The 23,712-nt window shown below is 41.3% G+C and overlaps 1 protein-coding gene across 3 annotated transcripts in view; it reads right to left on the bottom strand.

The window, feature by feature from the left end:
* POC1A (POC1 centriolar protein A) overlaps positions 1-23,712 on the bottom strand; it is a 59,570-nt gene that overhangs the window by 14,473 nt on the left and 21,385 nt on the right. For all 3 annotated transcript variants that reach the window (XM_055805322.1, XM_055805321.1, XM_055805323.1), the window contains exons 8-9: positions 18,351-18,419; positions 15,178-15,276 (exon numbers count right to left, since the gene is read on the bottom strand). In XM_055805322.1, coding sequence (XP_055661297.1) covers positions 15,178-15,276; positions 18,351-18,419 — 168 coding nt within the window. The remainder of the gene's footprint in view (positions 1-15,177; positions 15,277-18,350; positions 18,420-23,712) is intronic.

The raw sequence follows: 23,712 nt of genomic DNA, 5'->3' as shown, positions 1-23,712 counted from the left end.
ACCTTGTGCTGGTGGGAGTCACTGATTCAGGCCACAGAAAGGCTCCCAAGGCTGAGGTCCAGCTCACCAGTTACACAAAATAAGCACTAAACAGCGCAAGGAACAGAAATGTGACTGCACAGGGAAGCTGGAGGTGGAGCAAGGAAGAGAAAAACAAAAAGAGGCCACAGCAGTAGTAGGCTCTGACAGGCAAATGGCTTGCTGCTGTCCACCGACTCCTAGTATGGGCCAACCACACCTCCTAGATCCTGCCAACCAAACCACCCTCACACAGCTACGCATCACAAGACCAGTTTCACACAAGGAGCAGGAAAGGATACACTTAACTGCTCCACAGGGATCGCTGTGCTATGCCACAGGCTTGGGATGGAGCTGGCTATCAGGGGGTAGCAGCCACACCAGCCTCTGATAATTTGCTTCCTCCCACTTACTTGGATAATTTGGATTATCTGCAGGCCCTAGGCCAACACAGCCCACAGTCCAGGTCACATTGCACAGCCACGGCATGGGAGTCACACTCAAAACTACTCCTGTGCAGCCTGAAAGCCACATGTTGTTCACTGATACATTGATTTAATTAACTAAAATATGTTCTTGCAGAGATGAGATAAAGCCAGCCTTACAAAGCTTCTATTTGCTGTTTAAATTTAAAAGTAAAAACAATAACCCCCAAACACTGCTTTTCAATGGATAGTTAGCATTAAAAAGCATGTTTTCTCGTTATTTTAAGGCTGACTATTCTATTTTGATGATGTAACTTTAGGCCAGTCAATCATGGCACAGCAGAAATTTGAGTGAGCTAACACTGCATACAACCTGCACTTAAAAATCCCAAATGATGATGAGCTATCTACTTCAAAACCCATTAGAACAAGCTGACTCACAGAAGCAGAAAAATGACTGTACCAACATATTTTCTCCCTCTATCTTTATAGCATATGTCAGACAGCTTTTCATAAAAAGCTGCTGGGTTGAACTCAGTTGATATTATCTTTGCTCCAGTCCACAAAGTTTAAGAGTCTGGCATATTCGCAAGGGTAATACTGCAGAGATGTTCCCACACCCGATGCTTTAGGGGTCAGGTGATTCCTCATCATGTCAAGTTGAAGCCTGGGGCAGCAGCAGCTGTTTGTCACAGATGCTACATTCTGCTGATCAGCTCACAGGCTATGTACCACCTCCACAAGCAGTCAAGCAAGCCACCTCCACAAAGCCCATGTGGGTTCCTGAAGGTACTCTGAATGGTGGCGACACCCCCAAGAACAGAAGTATATCTACTTATAAAAACAGAAGCATGACAATATGGCATACTGTCCCATTTCAAACACCACAGCTGCCTGAAAGGTTCATTACAGCCCGTCATCAACAAGAAGACAACCTGTAGCTACAGCCTTCAGCAATGAAGTTCTGGGTTAGTTGATCTACCTAATGAGGGGCACATCCAGCCAGCAAATAAAAAAACCTATGTCAATGTGTCACGGAGTATGACTTCCAAAAGGGAGGCTTTCAAACTGACCAAGGTCTTTGAATATTCAGTTCTAGGAACAAGCACATCCTACCTAACCTACCCTGTCAGAGCAGGTGCAAAAACCAAGTACCCAACACGCACATCTACAGACAGCACTGAACTGCTGCCCACAACCAGGCACAAAAACTGAAGTCAGTTTGCTCTGGCTTCCTACTCATCCCACCCACTCTGACAGCATCAAGGTGCAGTCTGAAGTCCAGGACCTGTCCAAGCAGGCTTCTCAAAAAGGAGCCCTACATACAGCATTCAACAAGGCTTAAGCCTGGATTTGTCCCACACAGGCATGTCCAGGGCAAGGGGGAGCTCACTGAAATGCTGCACGCTCTCAGCTGGACACACAGGGCAATGCTGCAGGCCGTAAGCACGGCCCATCATGGACGGAACAGCAGAAGGACAACAGCAAAGGCTCCGCCGATGGCCAACTCAGCCAAAGCAAACACCACACTAGCGCATCTCAAAGGCACAGCACTTTTCACAGGTTTAAACAGAGCATTTGCATTCACCTGGATCAGATTCACTAGCCTAACTTCAGCTCACTTTTTCTGAAGAGGCTGAGGAGTCCAAGTAGGTAACTTGTATTGGCACTACCCAAAGCATATCCCGCTGCTACTAGCTAACAGAAGCCTTCTGAACACGGTAATACCATGGCCTTCCCACCACGGCATCAAGGAGAAAGGCAGGGGTTGGGGTTTGTTGTTGTTGTTGTTTGTTTGTTTTTAACACTTTCAGGTTTTTCATGCCAGAGTCTCCAATTTCTACAGTCAAGGAACGCGTTGATTGCTAAGAAAACACAGCCAGGATTTCACAGGGCAGATACTGAGGTAGTTTATAAGTATCCTAAATCCAAATGGACACCCAGAATTGTTTGACATTAATTTTTAGAAAGCTGCCAAACATCCTGATGAGCTCAAACATACCCATCTTCATTAAAAAAAAAACTGGAAAGAGACTGCTCAGAGGGACAGGTCGTCTGCCAAAGCACACACCTGGGCTTCTGCCACAGCTCAAACCCAGCAGGGACACACTGAAGCTGTGTTACAGAAGCAACCAGGCTGCATCTACCGCATCATTCGTGCAATTGCCAGATTTGACAGTGGTAAGCATCACTGTGGGGTCCTTCAGGGGAAGATTTGCCCTTTACATTTTAAAAAGAGGGAAATGCTTGGAAACTTTCCCTTAACAGCCACACTACAATTTGTACTTACCGCTACCTTAATGGCCAGTACATTTGAAAGGAAGCGTGCACCTAAGTGAGGAAGAACTGAACTGTCCCTAGACTGAAACCTTTTCAAATTTTGTAAAAGAGGATTAAAGTCAGCCACTGCTACTGTCCATAAGAATGAACAAGAGAACCTTCAAAGACTAAACTACAGCCACCCTTCTCCTAACAGCAACCTGTATCATGTGGTGAGCCAGCCACTAGTGATTTAAATTCTAACAGATTTAAAAAAAACACTGCAAAAATATAGAGTCCTGAAATACACACTGGCTTTTTGTCAGTCTCAGCACTGATGAGCATCATGATTACAGAGAGACACCTGTACTCCTGTCTGACTCACCTGCAAGGTAAAATGCTAGCTGAATCCTGGGGACAGGCATCAGAAACAATGACAGTATTGCAGAGGTATTATTTATTTTAGTCAAAGTTCAAGTGCACAATTTATTTGGCAAAACCGAATAAATGTATTTGCCATTAAATATCTTATTACAACATCTGCGTATTAAGCACTTCGTGCTATAGCAAGAAGCAGCTGAACATTAAAGGAAGAATAGATGAGCAGTTTCAGAATACAATACAGCTCTCAGTGACAAAGGGAAAACAGAAGTGATTTATTTATAGCAACCACTTAAAGACAGCACAGTGCAACTACTTGGGGGAAGGGGAAAATTAAACAGCCTTCATTCCAGAGGTCTCTTACAGAGCCTCATACAAAAATTGTTCTGGCTAAGCAGCGTACTTGCCAGCTAATAGTGCTAATCGGGGGTGAGGGGGGCAAATATTAACTACACAACACATGCACACCTGTAGTAAAACTGCAAGGGATAAAAAAAAAAAAAAGCCATTTTGCTTTCTAAATGGTGATACTTAGAAGATATATTGACAGGATAACCACCTACCTGAATTTCACACCTACTAATAAAAAGTAGGATTCTTATAATTCAATGCAGAGGAAATATTTATTTTCCCTTCTCTTCACCTCCCTCCACTGGAAGAGAAGAACTGAGCGGTGAGAGGGGGGCAGGTTCAGGTCTACTGTTAAGTCCCTTTAAACCAATTTCCACAGTATATCTACTCTTTAGGGTTTGTTTGGTTTTGGGTTTTTTTTTAGAAAGAATATGATATTATCAAGAATTAATTTTCAAGTATCTAGAAAGATGGCATGCCCTTTAAGCAACACACACATCTAATGTCTTCAATTCCATACAGACATCCAATTTCTAATTCACAAAGTGCAATTAAATTCACTGCCTGAGCTGAAAAAAAAATCCCCTAGAAACAACAGAGGAGCAGAAATCTCCCAGAGGTGGCATACACTGTTTATCCGGACCCCAATTCTACTAATCCAAATGAGAGAGAAATATCATTAAAAGTCTTCTATTTCAAGGAGTCATTTTCACCACAGGTAAAGTGATATTTCAAATGTGTTCCCAGAGAGCAACAGTGACATCCAGTGGAAGCATATTAGTTTCAAGGTAAGCTCCACAGAAGGTCAGATGGAGTACACCATGCTAGACTGGAGGACTCATTAAAAACTGAGAGGTAACCTCATTTCTCCCTGCTACACACAAAATTTCATTGACTGAACACAGCTCTCCAAGGACAAGCACATTTCTCTGACTGGAAAAGCATCCCCTCTTCCAGGTAGCACTACTGGAGCAATCAATGTTCTTTTAAGACTTGCGTTACTCTACATCTACTGTGCAAACCAGCATAGTGCAACAACTAGAAATAGGATACAAGTTAAATTAGCTTTGTGAAACAATTTATAGGACCATTCATCCCTGCTCACCTCTTATTTCAGGATTTAAGTTGCAATAATGGACAGGTATTGGGGGGCGGAGGTGTGTGTGTGTGGAGAAGAGAGGTGAAAAGAATGTTACTTCCCTTTTACCTTTGCTTCACACGGAAAGGTAAGTTGGGTTAGATACGCAAGAGGCCAGAAATTACTTAGATAGGACCCTTCTCCCTATTGGTGCTACTACAAATACCAAGTTAAAACATTAAAACTTGGCACCCATAACAGCCGTATTTTGCCATAAGCCAGTAAATATTAAGTCTGCGATAACCCCAAGAAGAAATTGAGTGAATAGGTGTATCTCAAACCCCTTTAAATCCTCAGGCACTCCTGTGCCAAAGCCTAAGCGAACACCTGGCAGAGGTGGGCGGATGGACTAAGGTTTGTGTATTTTAAGCGAAGCAGCATCATACCATCCCACCCTGCTGACCAAACTGCCAAGAAGCAAAGAAACAGGGGTAACAGCTAACGGCCAGCTACAGTACTCAAACATGCATGAAACCAGCCTGTCTAGACACAGAAGGCTGCACTTGGACTGACATTTGTATGTGCTTACAGAAATAGTAACACCTTACCGCCGCAAGTGACACTTTGGCAATCTGGCCAAGAGCAGGTCCTAACCCTGCTCCTGCCTGCCTGCCAGCAAGGAAAAGCTGTTCCTCTCCTCTCCTGTGTTTCAGTGACCTTGCTCTTTGGTTCACTGTCTGTTGGTCCACTTCACTTACCTCTACATTCTGTGTCACTTCTAAACTGAGACAGACATTAGTATCATGGCTTTCAAGGTAACTTCACGTGACAAGTATCTATGCAGACTGCTAAAAGCATCCATGCTACATGCTGTCCATGCTCTTCAGCTGGTTTATGCTGAGCATCATGGCATCAATTGGTTGTGTGCCAGCTGAGATCAGGCTCACTGGTTTTTGTGCTACGTCATCTTTGTGTTATACAAAACATTGAAGGAAAGTAGATCCCCTGCACAGATTCCCAAGGACGAGCATATCTGGCACCGGAAGAAATAGAAGTCACAGTTCCTGATAACTTCTGGCAAAGGGGATTGCCACAACCCAAAACAAGTAAGGAATGTAACTCTACACAAAGCTAGGGTTTCCAAATGATTAGTAATTAATTCAATACTACATTAATTCAGTCTTACTAAGGGAAAATGATAGAACAAGACAGAACAACTACCTTCAGTAGTCCCCTCCTTTCCAATTCAAGTTACATTTTAAATACCTAGGAAGCCCTCTACAAACATTGAGGAAGAACGTGAAAGTTTTGCTTGTATTACATTTCCAAAAGCACAAACAGCATTGCTGTGATGAGTGAAAATCAGAAACAGTAATGCCAGACATTGAAAGCCCAGTGAAAGAGCGCACAGACAAGTAGAATGTAATGACTACCAGCAGTTTAAAACATAAAGCAGGTCTGTATTACTTGAGAAGGAAAAGCTAAGGGTAGTCTTCAACATCTTAATTTGTTTTTTCCTACTTTGCTTAAGCATTTTACCTCTCTTAACCAAATTCTCCCCTCCTATCATTCCTACTGTTTTGTTAGGAGATATGATGAGGTCTTCCAGAATTTAGTACGGAATAAACAAGCATTGTTGTACGGGTGATGCTCAGCTGGCTATCCTAACACTGGCTCCTGGAGACCACCAAAAATCTCAAAGGAACAGTTTTGTGTGGAAACAAAACATGAGAACCATTGGTAAAAAATTTCACCAAGAATTGAACTACTGTTCCCTGGCCCCATTTAAGATCACTCTTGGGAAAAGCTCCCAAGAAAGAGCAGCCAAACACCAAGAGAAGCGTTTATTCTCAGCCTTGGGTTATCCAGCTACAGGTTTTTACACCAAATGCAACAGTCTCCAAGGCAAGAAGCAAAACAGACAGTGATCTCCTGAAGTGTGAACAGCTTCCAGCTCATTTTCTTCATCAGAATAATTTGCCTCTTTCTGATGAAATTGGTATGTATATGCTGTGTTACATACATATCATTTGCCTGTCCGTGTATGTTACGTATAAATAATGCATGCTATGTATACATACACATATGTAAAGATATGCAGACAAACATTATAACATGCTCATTTGTTATTACTCTTGAAGTTTGAATTTCAGCAGAAAAATTTGAGATCTTAGAAACTATTCAAGCTTGAGCTATCTTTTTCCATCTCAAAGCTGACACAGAATACCAGCTTGGAAAAAAATATAAATCTTGCCTCCATCTCTCCTCTTTGAATTATGACTCAAGCATTAACACAAGCCACATACAGCAGCAACCTAAGTGGGTGAATTTACATTAATTAGTCTGAGTGCTTAACTTAAAAGGCAATTTTTATTCTGACCAATAATGACTTGTCAGGACTTGCCTTATTGTTCCAGAGCCTTAAAGAACAAATCCATTTGCTGTAAGATGACAGAAATTAAAAGCTGATCCTCTTACTTCTGCAAAAAATCTTGTCAAACCAGAATATAAGGGAAAACAGTTGTAGCAGCACAGCTGCTCCCATCCACTAACAGACAAGGCTGCTGGTTGTTGCAGTCATTTTTAGTCTCTTGGAAAGCCAAGCTGAGGGTGCCTATAACCCTGCCTCTTCCTCTCTCTTAGGTCCTTCATCAAAATCATAAAATTCTGATAAACAGTCTGCAACAACGGTAGGAAAATGTTAATGCACAAAATCAGAAGACATAAGCTTTCATTTGTTTGTCATGCACACCCTTCTCCTTACATCAACCAGATCAAGAGAAAAGCAAACCCAAAAGTTTCAGGGGAAAGAGCAACAACATATGGGCAAAACCCATTAGCTTGTGAAAAATTCAGTTTCACATAGCAACAACCAGAAAAAGTTGAAATAGAGTATTAGAGGGCTAGCCATTAACAGAGGCTTCCCAGAGTATCTTCCAGAAAGAAGCTCTGCTGTTAGCTGCTTGCAAGGTAGATACTCATTCAGTTGAGTGAGAGAAAACCATGGTTTTTTTCCTCTGCCAGTCAAATAAAGATGCAAAAAAATCAGTGAGACCAGCAGTGAGGCTCCACAAAGAGCCCAGTTAACCAATACATCTATCCCATTCCACTAAGATGAACTCTGGCATCCTGTATGAAGAAACCTGGTACTGTTACTACACTGTATTCTCCAGTGAATTAAAGCCAGGCTCTAGAACTCAGTTGGATCAGCCTTTCAAATGATGAAACCGAGGGGTTGCCCCACTGAGGGCTACCCACAAAACAGATGATGCAACCCTGATGCCTTCCTGCCCGATGTTCTGGACTGGAACCAGGTTATCTGTACCAGAGTGAAGGAGTTAAGATAGGCCTGTAAACACACAACGTAAGGCCAAGTTTCTATCTCTTTTGCTAACAAGAACATGTGTTTATAAATGAATGGGCAGCATGCCCTTTCTGGCCCTCATTAGCCATAGTTCCTACTAACCATACTACCACAATGGGCAAAATTACTATTTTCCCAAAGTCTGAGGATGCTGAACCAGGGAGAAAGAGATGTAGCAAACATTCTCCACTAGCCAAGCTGGCTCACCATGGCAGCTCCCTTAGTCAATTAAGTGTCTGATACCTGTTGAGGGTTAGAGTTCATCCCACTCTAAATCTCTGGTTTCCAGAAAGATGAATGGAAGACACCACAGGAGCACGCTTCTTGCACAGAAAGAACTACTAGCTGCTCTTGCTAAAAGGAGGACGTATGCGATCAAAGAAAATGACATCCTTCTGGCTCTCCGCAGGTTTACAAGCACAGCCTCTTCAGCTGCAGGCCAAAACAGAGACCCAGCTTTGTCCACACCCCACAGGAGGGAGAGGAAAGTAGAAGCTTTCTCCTCTGTTCCTGTTGAACCTCTGTCTCCTTACAAATCACAATTACAAGATCACGTGTTGCAACAGGCTTACATGAGCAGGCTTCCTTCAATGAACAAAAAGTGACGGTTAGGCAGCTATGGGTAACCATCTGCAGCTGCACTGCTTGTGAAGGATGGGGGGAAGAGCTCCTGAGCGTCCTGTGATCAGTCACAGTAAGTCTCCTACCGATCCCTATAAAGCTTCTGCTTGGACAGCCAAGCAGGGTAGAGAGCAGTGGAAACATCCTGAGCACTCATCACACTGTTGTTCTTTTAAGTAAATAATCTACCTACTTATTCCAAGAGGAAGACAATCAAGTACCACGCTAGCTTCCTGGAGTGGGAACGCATCCTCTGAAAAACAAGGTGACAAGCAGATCAGAAAAAAATAATCATTTTGCAGACCACAATTATCCTGAAGGCTGGATCCCCTGCTGTTGAATACAGGACTCCTCCCTTACAACACTTAAAAATAAATAAATAGAAGGGGGTGGAGGAGGTGCAAATGACAACACACATCCACATCCAATTGCAAAAAGTTGCAGCTCTGTGCAATGAAACTCCTTCCCAGGAGGGGATTTCACAGCAAGTACAAAAAAAGAAAGGAAAAAAACACCCATATAGAAGTATTCATAAGTATTAGCAATTGCCAAAATTAGAGATAGTTACCAATTTGGAAGCTAAAAGGTCAAAAAAAGAAAAGGCACATCTGGCCTATGAGTAACTCCAGAGGAATTTATTTACACAAGGAATGAGTGGCTGACAGAATGAACTGCTGCAGTCAGCACAGAGACCAGGGGCTGAGCACAGGAGGCACCCAAGGTCACCAAACACAACACAGAACCAGCAAAGGAGAGAGGTGGGTGGAGGCAGCTGGGGACATTCAGTTATTGGCCTCAGACAACTTTATGATCGGATCACATTTTTTGGAATTAGTCTCCAATCTTATTCAACAGAACTGTTTTGGAAAAATTGCCACTGAGGAAGCAAGCATAGTCCAATGGCTGGAGAAAATTTTAAACCCAGCAGTGCAGAAAGAGGCCTAAGTGCCTGTCAACTGAAAGATGCATTTGAAGAGTCACAGGCCTCTTACTTAAGTCTTTTCTGCTAAAGTGCTGCTCCTCCCAAGCTTCACTTTGTGAAGTCTGCTATGCCATTAGCTTTCACATTTGTTAGCTCCACAGATAAGTACCATTTAACTTCAGAGGAGCTAAAGATATTTAAAACATCTGTGCTCTTGAATTTTAAAAGAGCAGAAAGATTTCTTGGCAAGAGAGTGACAGAGGACAACTCTGCACCTCCTCCCATGTCTCCCAAATTGCCCTACCAAGGGATTACCTGCTTTTGACTCTGTCTGCACACGCACTCACGTGAGCAGGTCTCCCAGAGTCCTACCAGCAGCTGAAAACTAAGCTGCATATATTTAAGTTACATGGTTGCAGAATTCACAACTGAAGTGGCAAGAGAAACACTTCCCATCACCTGTAAGCTTATGTCCTGCTGTACCTATTACCTCTCTCACCAGAAAACCCCTAAGTTTGAGACAGACTACACACAACCCTTGCAGACTCTGCATTTCACTCTTTTGGACATCTCAAGCTCCCACTCCCCTTGTTCAAGACAGCTTTGCCACTGCAACACAAACAAGCTTTCAAGTATTTTTCTTTAGAAAGCTATATGCTGAGGCTTAGACTGAAGTCTCCTTAACAGCCTCCCTCTTTGCAAAGTAGTGTTTTGCACAGTTACAGCATACCTAAAGAAAGTTTAAGTTTACACTCAGTAAAGAATCTTTATATCAATTAATATTTCCTATTTTCCATAATTATTGCATGAAAAACGGTTTACCAACTTGGCTTATACTACCATGTTTTTATTCCTACTTTGCAGTGTCCAGGTTTATCTGAGCACCCAAGCACTTTCTAACTGTCCATGTGACATCAACTGTTCAGCGTTTGCTCATAACACTTGACCATACGTAGTTTTCTTGGAATTAGTCAACAATCGGAGCAAATCTGTCTCATAATGAAACGAGTGTTCTTGTATACTCACACCAGCTGTAACTGCATGTACGAAGCTTTGCTTGTGTCTGGAAAAAAACCAACCAAACACCACAAACCCCCAAAATAAAACACATTGCCTGCCCTCTCTGGAAAGAGCAAATTTTATGATAAATGCTCACTGATTTATCATCAATCTTACATAGATTTGATATGTTGTGAAAACATGTCCTTTGATCTGATCCTGCACAACTCTTCATATAGACAGAAACTCATGCTTACAGTGACTGACCCCAGAATAAGCATAAGAGCCACATGCAAAGTCCATACCTCCTATTCTGACTTTCCCTTAGGTCCTCACCACTCAATATCACAGCTTAAAGCATGAATTTATTCTTACCCCTTGGATTCTAGTTCAAAGCGAACAAATCCTTGTATGATCAATATGCAGGACTGTAAGACTTCACTTCTTCCCATCAGCTTCATACAGTATGTACGAGTGCTTGCCCTTCAGTTTTCAAGACAATTCTGCAACACTTAATAGCAACAAATGCTAGCTTATAATTTAAGAGTAAGCATTTATTCCAGAGCTACTGTAATTCTAGTCTAACATTTGAAGTCTCACAACCATGCTAACAGGTATTTATAATTCACTTCTGGCAGCTTTAGTGTTTTATCAGACTTTTGTGTCTATGCTTTTACACCATAGTCACGACTGCAATTCCTGCTCATCATGAGCTTCTCTTTCATTGGCATTAGCCCTTGAATGGAGCAATTTCACTTTCAAAGCAAGCTGCATCTCCCAAGCCTCATATATTTACAGAAAACACAAGCAGGTGGGCAGAGCAACTTTGAAGTTCATGCCTATTGTTGCAAACAAGCCCAATACCCTGATTCATAATGAACTTTAACCAACTGCCTGAGAAACCAGCATCTTCTAAAGTCTCCAGTCTCCCTCTGCCCATGGAAGTGAAAATTGTTTTAGAGCAAGTTTGTTTTCAAGCTCACCAACCTTGACAATGTTTCATGCCTCTTTCATCCCACAAGTCATTTAGAATTCTTTTTTCTTCCTATTCATCTTCATGACAAACTAGTTTTGATGCCTGTGTTCAGTTATTCTTTAACACTTGCATGTTAGTCTGACTCTCCCCATGAGAAACCAGATACTAAACAATTTTTACACAGCCACTGTTTTGATTAGTATTTGTGTTTTCACAATGTTTAAGAAAAAAAATTATACAACTACACATGAGTGCATAAGCTCTCCTTGGAAAAATACTCTGACTTAAGTAAAGGGAGAAAACAGATTAAAGATGTGTCAAGAACCATGCTCATGTGTTTTAAGGGTACCAAAACCAAATAACAACTTATCTACCCATTTTAAATGTAGTTACATCCCAAAATGTCTGCAAAATCTCAGTATTACTCAAGAGAAGAATCCTAGCAAGCTAACACAGCAGTAGAGATAGATGAAGCAGCTTCACTTTTCATTGAAGGAAAAAGGAACCTTGGCATGAAATCAAGAGCCACAGGTGGCAGTTCCAAGCCTGATTTTGATGGGAAAAATAACTAATTTCAACTACACAAAATCCACCAAAATAAGTACTTCGTTATTAAAAAGCAAATGTTTTGCTCAAAACAAGGAGGAACTGAATCTATAGGGAAATTTAAGTCTTACAGTAAGTTGTAGCAGTGACAGTACTCTTTAAGAGTCCAATATAACACAATTCTAAAAGATGTAAGTAATGAAATTCAATTGAAAAGTAGACTGTCATGAATAGACAAGTTATTATGGAGCCAAGGTCTCTATGCTCAGGTTATATTTAAAATTGCAAACAAAGCCATTTTCAGAGATATCAGCTTCTTTTTAACAGCAAAGAACATGTCATATCAATTCTAAGTTTAAACTTAACATATGGTATTCAAAACAAGCTCTCAAACTACATTGTTTATTCTTCCCCTTCTAACTTTAGCAATTATAACTGCCTTAGCATTAAAGCATCGCACTCCTAATAACCTAATATACAAGGATAGTGAGTACTCATTCCATTTTACATTTCCATTCATTTTACATTTCCATTCTCGTGAAGCATAGGGAGCTTTTAGATGAGACCAGGTACAAGCCCCAGTATGGTATATGATCATTCCTGTAAAGGGCAGCCACAATACAGCTGATCCCCTTAAAAAAAAATTAGACTATATTGGCTTTGACAGCACCAATCAGACCATGTGACTTGAGACAAAAATCGAAACTCCGCTCCTTTATAGCGGGTCAGAGCTGCATCACACTTACAAGGCAAAACAAAGTTCTTCACTGCATAGAAGAGAACACATCATTGCACTGCATCAGCAGACTTAGTCAACTAAGATGCTGGTGTCAGCTGTGCCAGCTAGCACCCAAGCTCTCCATTGCAACCAGCTTCACCCCTGCTTTTTAACCAGGGAGAATTTTACTGTTGAAAGCGGACAAAGTCTGAATTTACAAGTCTCTATTCATGCTCCTAGCTAATTTGGCAGATCTAGTGGAAGCATCATTTGTGCTATTCAGACCAAAAGGTAACATCACATTTGCACAAGGAGTAAACAGGAAGAGTCCCAGTGACTATCATTCAGTTTGATCTTCTGCAAGTGGCACATAACTCAGTAACTTTCCAACACTTTTTGTATTCAGGTGGCACTGCTGGGATCAGCAGCTCCCATGCCGCATGCCCAAGCCCAAAGGTTGCATTTGGGTAGCAGTTCAAAACACTCGCTCCTTTGAAGTAATTTAGGTTCCCAAACCAGAGTATGTCTCTTCCACATGACTCAGCACATATTCACTTTGCCCTCTGCAAAAACACAGCACCTGGTCCAAACCAATATATTGTACCCCAAAGAACACGTGGTGCCCTGTTTCCCATAGGCTCAGAGCGTGAGTAGAGCAACTGCTTGTCAACCAGCACCACATGACACGGATTTGCCTGTCAGTAGCACAAACTGTTGGTCCCAGCTGCATCTATTAGAGGTTTTGACAGGTAAACCCTCTTCCACAGGGGAATAGTTTTGTTGCAAGGTCAGACGTTCAGGGTGGTTAGCTGCTGTTCAAGGGTTTTGTTCAGCAGCTACCTTCAATGCACATCTTAAAAAGTTTTATAATGAAGAACTAAGTTGCAGAAGAGCTCAGGATTTCCTTCTTTTCCTTAAGTTACTGGTGGATAATATGCTCTAGTAATAACAGCAGTACAGCTGGGGACAAACTTACCATAATCTCCTATTAGCAGCCACCTCGGCTACACTATTCAAGCCATTCCATGGAACATTACAAACCAAAAAAAGTACTTCTTCCCATAAAAGCTTTCTTTGTGCTGTATCTCAGCCCAGAATTATACTATACAATATCTTAAATTAAAGCAGATAAAGTTAGTCCAGTTCAACAGGCTAATAAACAAAGAAGTCACTGGACTATTAGTTTCATAGCCCACATAAATTTACAGTTAGAACACAGGAGACAAGGAAAAGGAAGAAGTGTCAGTTTTAGCCAAAACCAGCAGAGGATCAATAAACACTTTTACCTCCTCCTTCCTTATGTGATTGCTTCCTACCAGCCTCTCCCACCCACCTAGCACTAATATCCTCTGGTTTGTTTGCTTTCTTTACAGAACACTCCACATAGTGAGGCATCATTTAGAGCTGCAGACTCAGATCCCATTTATCACAAAATACTATGGCTATTACAACACCTCCAGCAAAGGACTGAATACATATGAAATAAAAACACTACTATGTTTAAGAAAGAACATAAGTTTAGTAGCCCAGAAGTCTTAGAAGATCTAAGAGATCTAACTTAGAAGATCTAAGTTGATAAGATTAAAGGCACTGCCACAGAGCAACAGATGCTGGCTAGAAGCTTATCTTCCAACTGAGGCAATGACACAGGCGTAAACACCCGGATTCACAAACTGCTTTTTAGCTTACAGCTCACATTGAACAAGATGCATCAAAAAACAGCCACAGTAATAACATATTTCAGAATCCCGTAGGTATTCTCAAATGTATCAAAAATATCCAAAGATTGACAAGACACAATATGGACATTTCAGTGAAGCATCACCATGCGCAAAAATTGTAACTCACACAGGCAGGAACTTCAAAGGGTTACTCTTGTAATAGCCATGACATCCAACATCAGCATTACACTCAGATCAGTGCATCATACTGAATTACTTGGTTAGTGGATTTATCCATTTGATACAGTCAGAAATAAGATGTCTCTTAACACATGCTTCAGGGAACAGAAATGATCGAATGCCTCCAAGCATTTAGGAAAGAAGCTCCAGTACAATACACCACCTATTTCTTATGGGGAAGTCTATGCACAGATTTGTCTTTGTTGACTGTCAGTGAAAAGGTATCATGAACAATATCCACTTCCAGGACTGACGCCAACCTAAAGGAATCATATCAGCTAGCAAAACTGACTTCACCTGTTACATCTGTGCTTTTTCTGTGTGGGCTATCATGCAAGCCTACCACAACTTCATACACACAGGCTGTTAATAAAAAAATGCATGTACACATGCACGAAAAGTATTTCCCTTTTAAAATCATTAAATGTCATTTTCCTGTAAAGCAAGTACAGTTAAACAAGAACAAACAATACAAGATTGGTTAAAAACAGACACCTTGCAGCTCAAATAAATATCAAGGAAAGATGGTTCTATTGTTAACTGCCTGAAAGAGTCACACTCTTTGAAGCTGAAGCGTACTGAAAAGGAACTCTACACGATTTCTGTGTGCTGACCTACCAGAGCGTGATGGGTCCCATCCACACTAGTGCCAGACTTCTGTGTTTTCAGTACATCACCATAATCTGCCGCATCAAAGTTAGTCTTCCACACCATCACCTGCAGAAGAAAGCTTCTCTATTAAAATTTTCCATCTACGTTTGCTTAAAGGTCAATTTTGTCAACAGATCAGCGAAAAGTCAGCAGATGCACACAAAGTTAACCTAAGTAAGCTTTGCCATTGATTAAATTAAGGATGGTATTTGTAAATACATTACTGAACACAGACATAGCATAACCAAGTTCTCAATAAATGACGTCTTTCAACATTCTTTGGGTCAGGAACATCGTGAAACTAGACCTACCTAGAGAACTCCAAAGCAACATGCAGAATACACCATTAAAACCAAAAATATATTAAAATACCATGCTTAGCATTACAGCACTTATCAGCCACATCCCAAACAACTAGCCACTGGTTTATCATGAGATTCATTCACAGGAAAAGGAGAGTTAGCACTTTGAGACTAGCGTTAGAGATCTTGAGCTAATTTGTCAGCTGCATACTAAACTCAAATCCCACTTACAGGCATCTTCTCTCCATAATGCAATATTTATTTCAGAAGAGAAGAGAGGCCTCTAACACATAAACCACTTCAACATATCAAGAGCAAATCTATGGAGTAAAATCCATAGCAGTGGCTCTACAAGTCTAAAAAAAGTTTAAGAGCAATCAATCAACTATTTCAGAAGCCTGAAAAACACCTACAAACCCAGCCAGCTCATCTTGGTTATCAGAAACATCAGTGTTTATTCTTCACTTGCAAGTTTTCATCCCTGCTTCACATGAAATAAAAGCGTTTTTCTTTTGTAGTTGCATAGTTAACCAACAAGGGCATTCCATTGTGTAACAGAAAAAACTGAGGCTCTTTCACTGTATAGATTGTCTCTTCACAGCTAGCAAAGGTGCTACTACAAAGATAGGCACTGCCACCTAGTCTAACCTGGGGGTAACTAGCAATGCAACACAGCTCAGTTGACAGAAAAGCAGATAGATACTTACTCAGACCACTACTTTGAGTTGAAGTTTGTCCACATCTTCAGCAGGGCAATTCACACTAACTGTGTTAAAACCAGCATATATTTGCAGCACAGGGTGCAAATGGCACCTCCCAATGCCAGCAGGCTCATTGCAGTTCAGTAATTATGTGGTTTTAGATAGGTTACATGTCTAAATCACCACACAAAAAATTTTTTTTGACCTGTAGTGATTTTCTTGATTATTATTTCTCACATTTCTCTTGGATTCAGAACACCAGTATTCAGCTTTCTGACCATGGCAGGAGGGTTGGAACTAGATGATCTTCCAGATCCATTCCAACCCAAACCATTCTATGATTCAGAGAGGTCCACTCCACTGGAAAAGCTTCTTGTAAATATACAATTGGCAATTTAAGAGTAATACTGGTTTTAATACATACATATATTGTATGTTTTTCTCCATGCATGAAAGGAATCACTGCCTGCATTTTCAGAAACAAATCTGAGAGAGGCAGCTCCTTCACAGCAGCTAAGAACAGGAGAGCCAACAGCCACCCTTCCCAATACACATGTTCAGAAACACACAACCCTGAGCTACAGTAGAAACGCTGCCAAAGAAGTCAGTTATGACCCCATGCCACAAACGTACCTTTACAAACACCCTCCTGGGGAGGCACTGCCACTCAGCATTTCAGTTTAACAATACCAGCCAATACTCTGCAACGAGCATTACTTTATTCAAAGAAATCCCAACCACAGCAAAGACAAAGAGGGAGCTGATTAAAAAAAAAGCCTTTTGAAGGAATCTACGCAACAGAGAAACATAGGGCAATACATCCTCTTAAACTAAAAATGAAACAAAAAGTCAGCTTCTTGGCTATGTCTAGAAATTTAAGACAAAATTTCTGAAGTTTGCTATCAAAAATAAGTAATAATGAATTACTATAACTGCAACCTCCAGTGAAATCAGGGCTTTTAAGGAAGACAAACACCAAAAATGCATATTTGTGTTAGATGAGCACTCCAAGAGCAAACCTTAATCTAGTGACCCAATATAATTTTGTAAGACAAAAAACCCAGATGTATCTCTTCAAAACAGTGTGTTTAAAGCCTTAAATAAAAAGCAGTCTTAAAGCAACAGGATGACAAGCTATGACACCTATCTCGACAAATCTATAAAATGGAGTTAAAATGCAGCACCTCGTGAAACTCAGGAACCACAACCCTAGGACTGGTTTCTTCCTCAATAGTATACAACTGAAAACATACATTGTGTAGAGAACCCAGCAAGTCACTTCAGCATGGTCCAGACATACTGGGTACAATTTTACTTTCCCCCACTGACAACAGGAAACAAAGTCCAGCAGCTTTTAGAGAAATGTGTATCTGGACTATAACTCAGAACCAGAAGTAAAAGGAAAAGATCTCCCATCCTGTCCCAACTGCTTCATTAACAAAAAACCTTTATCAGCAGTACAAGACACCCAGGCTCTCAGTTCTAGTGTACACACCAAGGTCAGCAGAGAAAAGTCCAATTCTGACCCAAAAAGCTGTGCAACTGCAGCACTTGTACAGCTTTGCACCAGGCTCCCATTAATAAAGAGGCCTACAGCCTATATTCACATTTAGTCAGACTCAAAACCATCTGATCCCAGCTGCTGGAGATGGCTTAGCCCACAGCATCTCAAGTAAGACTGAGGACAGATCTGTGGGAGGGAGGAGAGCATTAAGAAACATGAAATACAGAGCACTGTAGACCACTGGAACCTGGAAGAATATTCAGGGGAAGCATCCCTGCTTGCCTGCCTTACCCTTACACCTGTGTCTCAGAACTAGCCAGTGGCAGATCAAGAGATGATCCAACAGCACAGCCCGTGATATTCCAGGTATCTCAACACAGGCATTTGCACACCCCTCTAACTTATTCCCCAGCAGCAGATGCCTCAGAAAGGCATATAACGAGGGCCGTGTATAGGGCAATATTTCCTCTGCTGTACATACCCGTTCCCAGATAATGCAGCTGCAGTACTTCCTCAGTAAGAAAAGTCTGTTTAACATCTCTCACTATTTTTGTTTTCTCTTTCAAAGCAGCAAGATACCAAGAAAACAGTAACAACAAGGCACAAAACTAATGAATTGAACTAGTAAGATACCTGCTCATCAGAACCTCCAGAGGCAAATAAGTCTCCAGCTCTTGAAAACGTCACACAGGTAGCTGGCCCCTGCAAACAGATTGAAAAGACAGGTTTAAAAAAAGTGAAAGAAAACAAAGTGTTATAAAGCTCCATTCATTACAGCTTTACAAGGCATTTCTCACTTGACAACAGTAATTAAAGGCAAAATTTAAAAAGCTCTTACCTGTCTGGTAAGTGGGCCACAATTAACATGCTAAGCTTGGTGGCACGCACTTACCATTTCCCACATTTTAGCCCCCAGTTCAAGACACCCATTTTTCAATATCCATGGCCTTAAGACAGAGACAGGAACAAAGAGAGTTTTACAGCTTCAGGCTTTTCCTTGTTCCCTCTCAATCATTCATTCTCTCTTCCCTTTAGTACGAGAAATTTACAAAACTCCTGTTTATTAAATGCGGTGAAATAGTTGAGTTTCATTAAATTCAGCCTTCAGTTAGCCACCCGATGGAAAGGTTTAAAGCTGAAAAGGAGGTTTAAACATACAGATACACACAGAGCAGCACCAAAAGGAATACTGAAAAATACTGTTAGACGTAAAAACGCTCCACTACTGACATTCTAAGCATTCATGAATCATAAACCATGTCCCATGAAAATTTAAGTTTTTTAAAACAAATTTGAGGAGTGATGAATCCACCTTTCAGGCTTCAATTGCCAAGCCCTCAGAATCCACAGTTTCCAAGCTCCTCCTCACACCATGAATACTAGAACCACAAAAGGAAGATGCACCAGAAAATGCACTAAGCCAAGATTTTCACATATTCATGGAACTCCAAGGACCAGAACTTCAAACATTACACAGAATCTTCAAGACACTGACACCACCAGAGAGCAAATTTTATGGACCTCTGTGTGCACCAGATTCACCATGGAAAACAGCATCTTGTCTCCACATGCTTTCCAAACAGCCTTTCTTTGAAACCACGTAACTGTCACTAAGGGGCAGCATAAAACACATGACTGATGATAAAAATAGCCAACAGGTAAGGCTACAGGCAAGAAATCAAAGAACCAGTTTTATCACTAAGGAAAAGGCAGGGGGCAGGGAGAGCAGTTGGTTGGTTGGTTTTGTGTGTTTGGGAGGGAGGGGTGTGTTTTGTTTTTTACAGTTCTCACATGCTCTGCAATATATTTCCAGGGCAATATATTCCATACAAACTGCTCATTGCAGAAGACCCAAGGCTTAAAGCTCTCGTTTACTCCACCGTGACCTAACTTTAAAACATGCCTGACCAGCTATCAACCAAAGCAATCAATTAGCATCAATTAATTTAGGCAGGGTTACAAGCATTTTAAGTCAAAAAAACTGCACAAGCAGAATAACTGAATGCATAAGATTCAGTATTCAGAGCAGAATCCAATTACTCGTTTTATTCGAGACTTGGCAGTCAAGAAGCCCACAAAGTTTTCAGTACAGGAGAAAGAAAAAGCCAAGGCTGAGGAACACTGATTAAAGGAACAGGTCACCCAATGGCTGACAGAGCAGCATCAGCAGAGTAGACTGTACTTGTACATCAGCTTCTATATACTGTATTCTGTAGTATTATCTAGAGTTTTGCAGGAGGCAGCTATTCTCTTTGGATACCAATTAGCTGGACAAAGTCAACACGGGGGGGACATCCAAAGGCATCAGAAACAAATCAGAATCACTGCTTCAAACCCCCTTACATGTGAAGCATGTAGCCAAGCAATGACAGAGGCCTCAAACCAAACAGGCACCTGCAGCAGCACAGGAGAATACAAGCAGCAAGCAGGCACCCCTTACAATACCATCGTCTGCCATCCTTAAGCTACAGCCTAATGATGTATGCAGGCTTATGTTAGCTGTCAGGACTTTAACTGAAGAATAGGAGGATGGCTTAAACTGCTTTTCTCTTAGTTTTACAGAAGAGATGCCAGAGTTAACACATCCAGGATCATTTTCATACAGCACAGGCACTTGCATTTTGAAGAAGCCTCGCTCTTAAAACAAGCAAGTTCTGAGAGGCTATGGTTTCTCTCTAATGGCACCGACTGCTGAAGTACAGCTTGAGTAAAAGCATGCATTTCACACCACATGTCTATTTTAATACATTTTCAACCTTTCAGAAAGCACAGAGGACAACGCACATGGGGAGGATGAGGCAGGCGCTCCAAGATGCAGTTAAACAGCTGAGAAACCGTTAGATGTGTTCAAGTGCAGACACAACAGACAAACTGTTCTGCTTAGAATAAACAGCTGAGAACCCTGATAGTGAAGTTTCATGTCAGCTACTGAACCCATTACTTTGCAGTCTGTCCTAAGCCTGAGCTTTTGCCCAAGCTGAAATAGGCAAAGGCAGCAATGAGCATTTCCAGATGCTGCCTATGGCCAGGTTTGCTGGGAAAAGCAACCTGAACTAGCGACAGGCTGAAAAAACAAAAAAACAACAGAACAACAAAAACCCAAACCCACAACAAAACAGCAACCAACCCCCTCCCCCCAAACCATAAAAAAACAAAACTAAAAACACAGCCAGAAAAGCTACAACCACCACCACCAAACCCCACCACACAAACATACACCTCCTAACAGGAGTTACCCTCTTTCAAGATCACCTATCTCGGAAGGCAAGGGAAGAAGCTTCTCACCTTGTACCAAGCTGCAAGGACAGACTATGCATTAAGAGTTCACATCTTCCCAATGGAAATTGCATGGAAATCTGAAATCCTGATTCTTTCTGGCTTCCCTTCTTTCTCTCCTTTGTAAAAGTGAGCTCATTATTATGAACCCTGAAGGTAGACAAATACCCAAAGATTGCACTTGGGTAAGTACCCAACTCTATCTGCAACCCGTGTCCCGCAGCCCCGTGTGCTTTCAAACGTGCTGGTGCAAGGTTATGCCAGCAAAAGTACAGTCCTAATGTGGTCACTCCCAGTGTGAAGTTTTAGCTTCCTTAAAACATATTAAGGTATTTCCATATTATCATTTCACCTGCAATGATTTCAAAAGGGTTTGAGGCCTTCCAACAGCAACATCTCACTCAAGAGATCTTGCCAGAAATGACCTAGTAGCAGCAATTTCAGAATGCATGCACAGTCATCAGTGTGACTAAGCTAGTTCAACTAACACAGTGTTATGTAGTGCAGATATTTCAAATCAAAGTCACCGCCATCAATCAGCTGAGACAAAACGTGCTTCTGCCTTCTATTTCCACCCACCTTCCCCAGCAATTCAACCCTCTGACCACACTGTCAGGAATGGAGACTAAAAATATGCAAAAGCAAAAAACAAATAAGCCATAAGAAAGGGCAGAAACAAGTACATAGCCAGAAATCTCCACAGTGGTGAATACTGCTCAAAGATAACAGAGCTGAGTATACAGAAGCTGCACTGACTATAATAAACCAGTCAGAGTCAGGAAGGGTGGAAAAAAGCTTTCAAGACATTAAAACAAAGTTCAGGAAGAAGCAGAAGTGAGGAATACTGGAGAGGAGTGATATTTCACAAAATTATTTTTTTCCAACTAAATATTTCAGTGTATTTAGACAAAGTTTAGCACAATACAAATCACATCGAAACAGGCAATGAAGTGACTCCAAAGTCATGGCATTCTGAAGTGAAAAAAAGTTCAACAAAACATATTCCTCCCAAAATCAGAAGTGATACCAAAGACTGAATGTACCTTTATAAACTAAAGGGGGAATAAACAAGTCTATAGACACAACATCCTCTACAGATTTGTTGACATAAATTAAGTGAAAAGTATTTTTGCTACATGCTTACAGCACTCTTCCCTGATATAACAGGTTTGCTATAGCAACATACAAATAATAGTTTGCCAAATACTCTCACAATTTAATATAAACACACAAAACAAAAATAAAGTTACACTTGCCAGTGATTAGACACAGCCTAACTGCCATTTGTTCCAGGTAAGCATGGCAGAGATCCAGCAGATGCCTGATGCAATCCTGGACAACGTGTCCTGAGACTGAAGAATTAAAATCTTCCTTCAGATTTTTTTTTCTTCCCTCTGTAAACTTACTGTTTGCATTAAAAGTGTCAAAAAGGTGCAGCTGTATATTCTATACAAGTTGTAGGGAGAATTTTAAGCTTGTCTCCCATGCAACTAGAACACGTGAGATGCAGCAACCTTCTAAAGGATCACTTTATTCTCCTCTTCCTGTAGCAGGATACAAATGCCCTTCTATTAGTATTCCCTGGGTGCTCCAGTTCTGCATCCTCATTGTGCTAGGTGCTAGCATCAGCCCCCAAATTCCTACAGCTTCTTACTGTAGATTAAACAGCAAGCTGCAGAGAGATAGGAATGGACAATGAGATACATCACGTTAGCAATAAGGAACATTTCTAGTTAGTCCTCAGCAATCCAACATGAAGACTGCTGAGCTTTTGTGCATGTCAAATAGAGTTTGAAACTACTATAGTAAGGGAGAATGCTGCAGAAAGTTTGAGGAAAATACAGAAGAGAGCAAAAAGTCATCCACTGGAAGTGTTGAGTGGGAAGAACATTGCCACTAATCAACATTCATCCCCTCTAGTTAAAGAGGGGTACCAGGCAGGGAGGGCATAAGCCCCAGGGAGCCTTGAAAAGGACAAATGGCTCACACACTGGATGCAGCAAAGAAACTGGAAGGAAAACGGAAGCCATACAGAAGGAATGATAACAGGATCAAACCTAGTCCTTCGCAGCAGCATTCTCAATGAACAAGATACAGGCAAGGTCAGACAGCCACACCATGGTAGCTGAAACACCTGGTGGCACGCCAGTCCTAGCTAAGAAGGGTGGGGCACAGCATGCTACATAATCTAGTTTATGTGCAGACCATCACCCAACCCAGAGACAGAGATTATACCTTCGCCTCTTTTTCCCCCACTTCCTACAGAAGGAAGCTAGTGATCACAAAGCCTTTATTGCCCTAGCAATTCACAGGTGGATCAGCTTACACAAAACGTTAAGTGTGAGGTTCAGAACTATGCTGAATGGCTTGAATGCATTCATCACCTAGAGAGATGGGATCTCAAGCCAGGACACAAATTACAACACTGAACAAGTGACTGGCAGGATGCTAAGAGCATCAGTAACAATTGACACAGGGATGACAAGAGACAACAGGAACAGCATCCCTGAACACAAAGCTTTCAAAGGTGGAGTTAAAAATAGATTTCTCTGAAATAAATACTTAAGAGAAAGGCCAAGAGTTTAGTTTGTAGAAACGGAAATATGCCTGGAGGAAACAGTCATAACCGCATGCAGATAGCAGATGAATGTGTACCATCTATAAATAATAAGCAGACAATCACAGCAAAAGCCCTCCTGAACACCATTTCCACTCCCAT

The sequence above is a fragment of the Falco peregrinus genome, chromosome 5, assembly GCF_023634155.1.
Source record: "Falco peregrinus isolate bFalPer1 chromosome 5, bFalPer1.pri, whole genome shotgun sequence".
In the NCBI taxonomy this organism is placed as follows: domain Eukaryota; kingdom Metazoa; phylum Chordata; class Aves; order Falconiformes; family Falconidae; genus Falco; species Falco peregrinus.
Note: the sequence above shows the minus strand (reverse complement) of the source record. Positions and strands in the feature narration are given on the sequence as shown.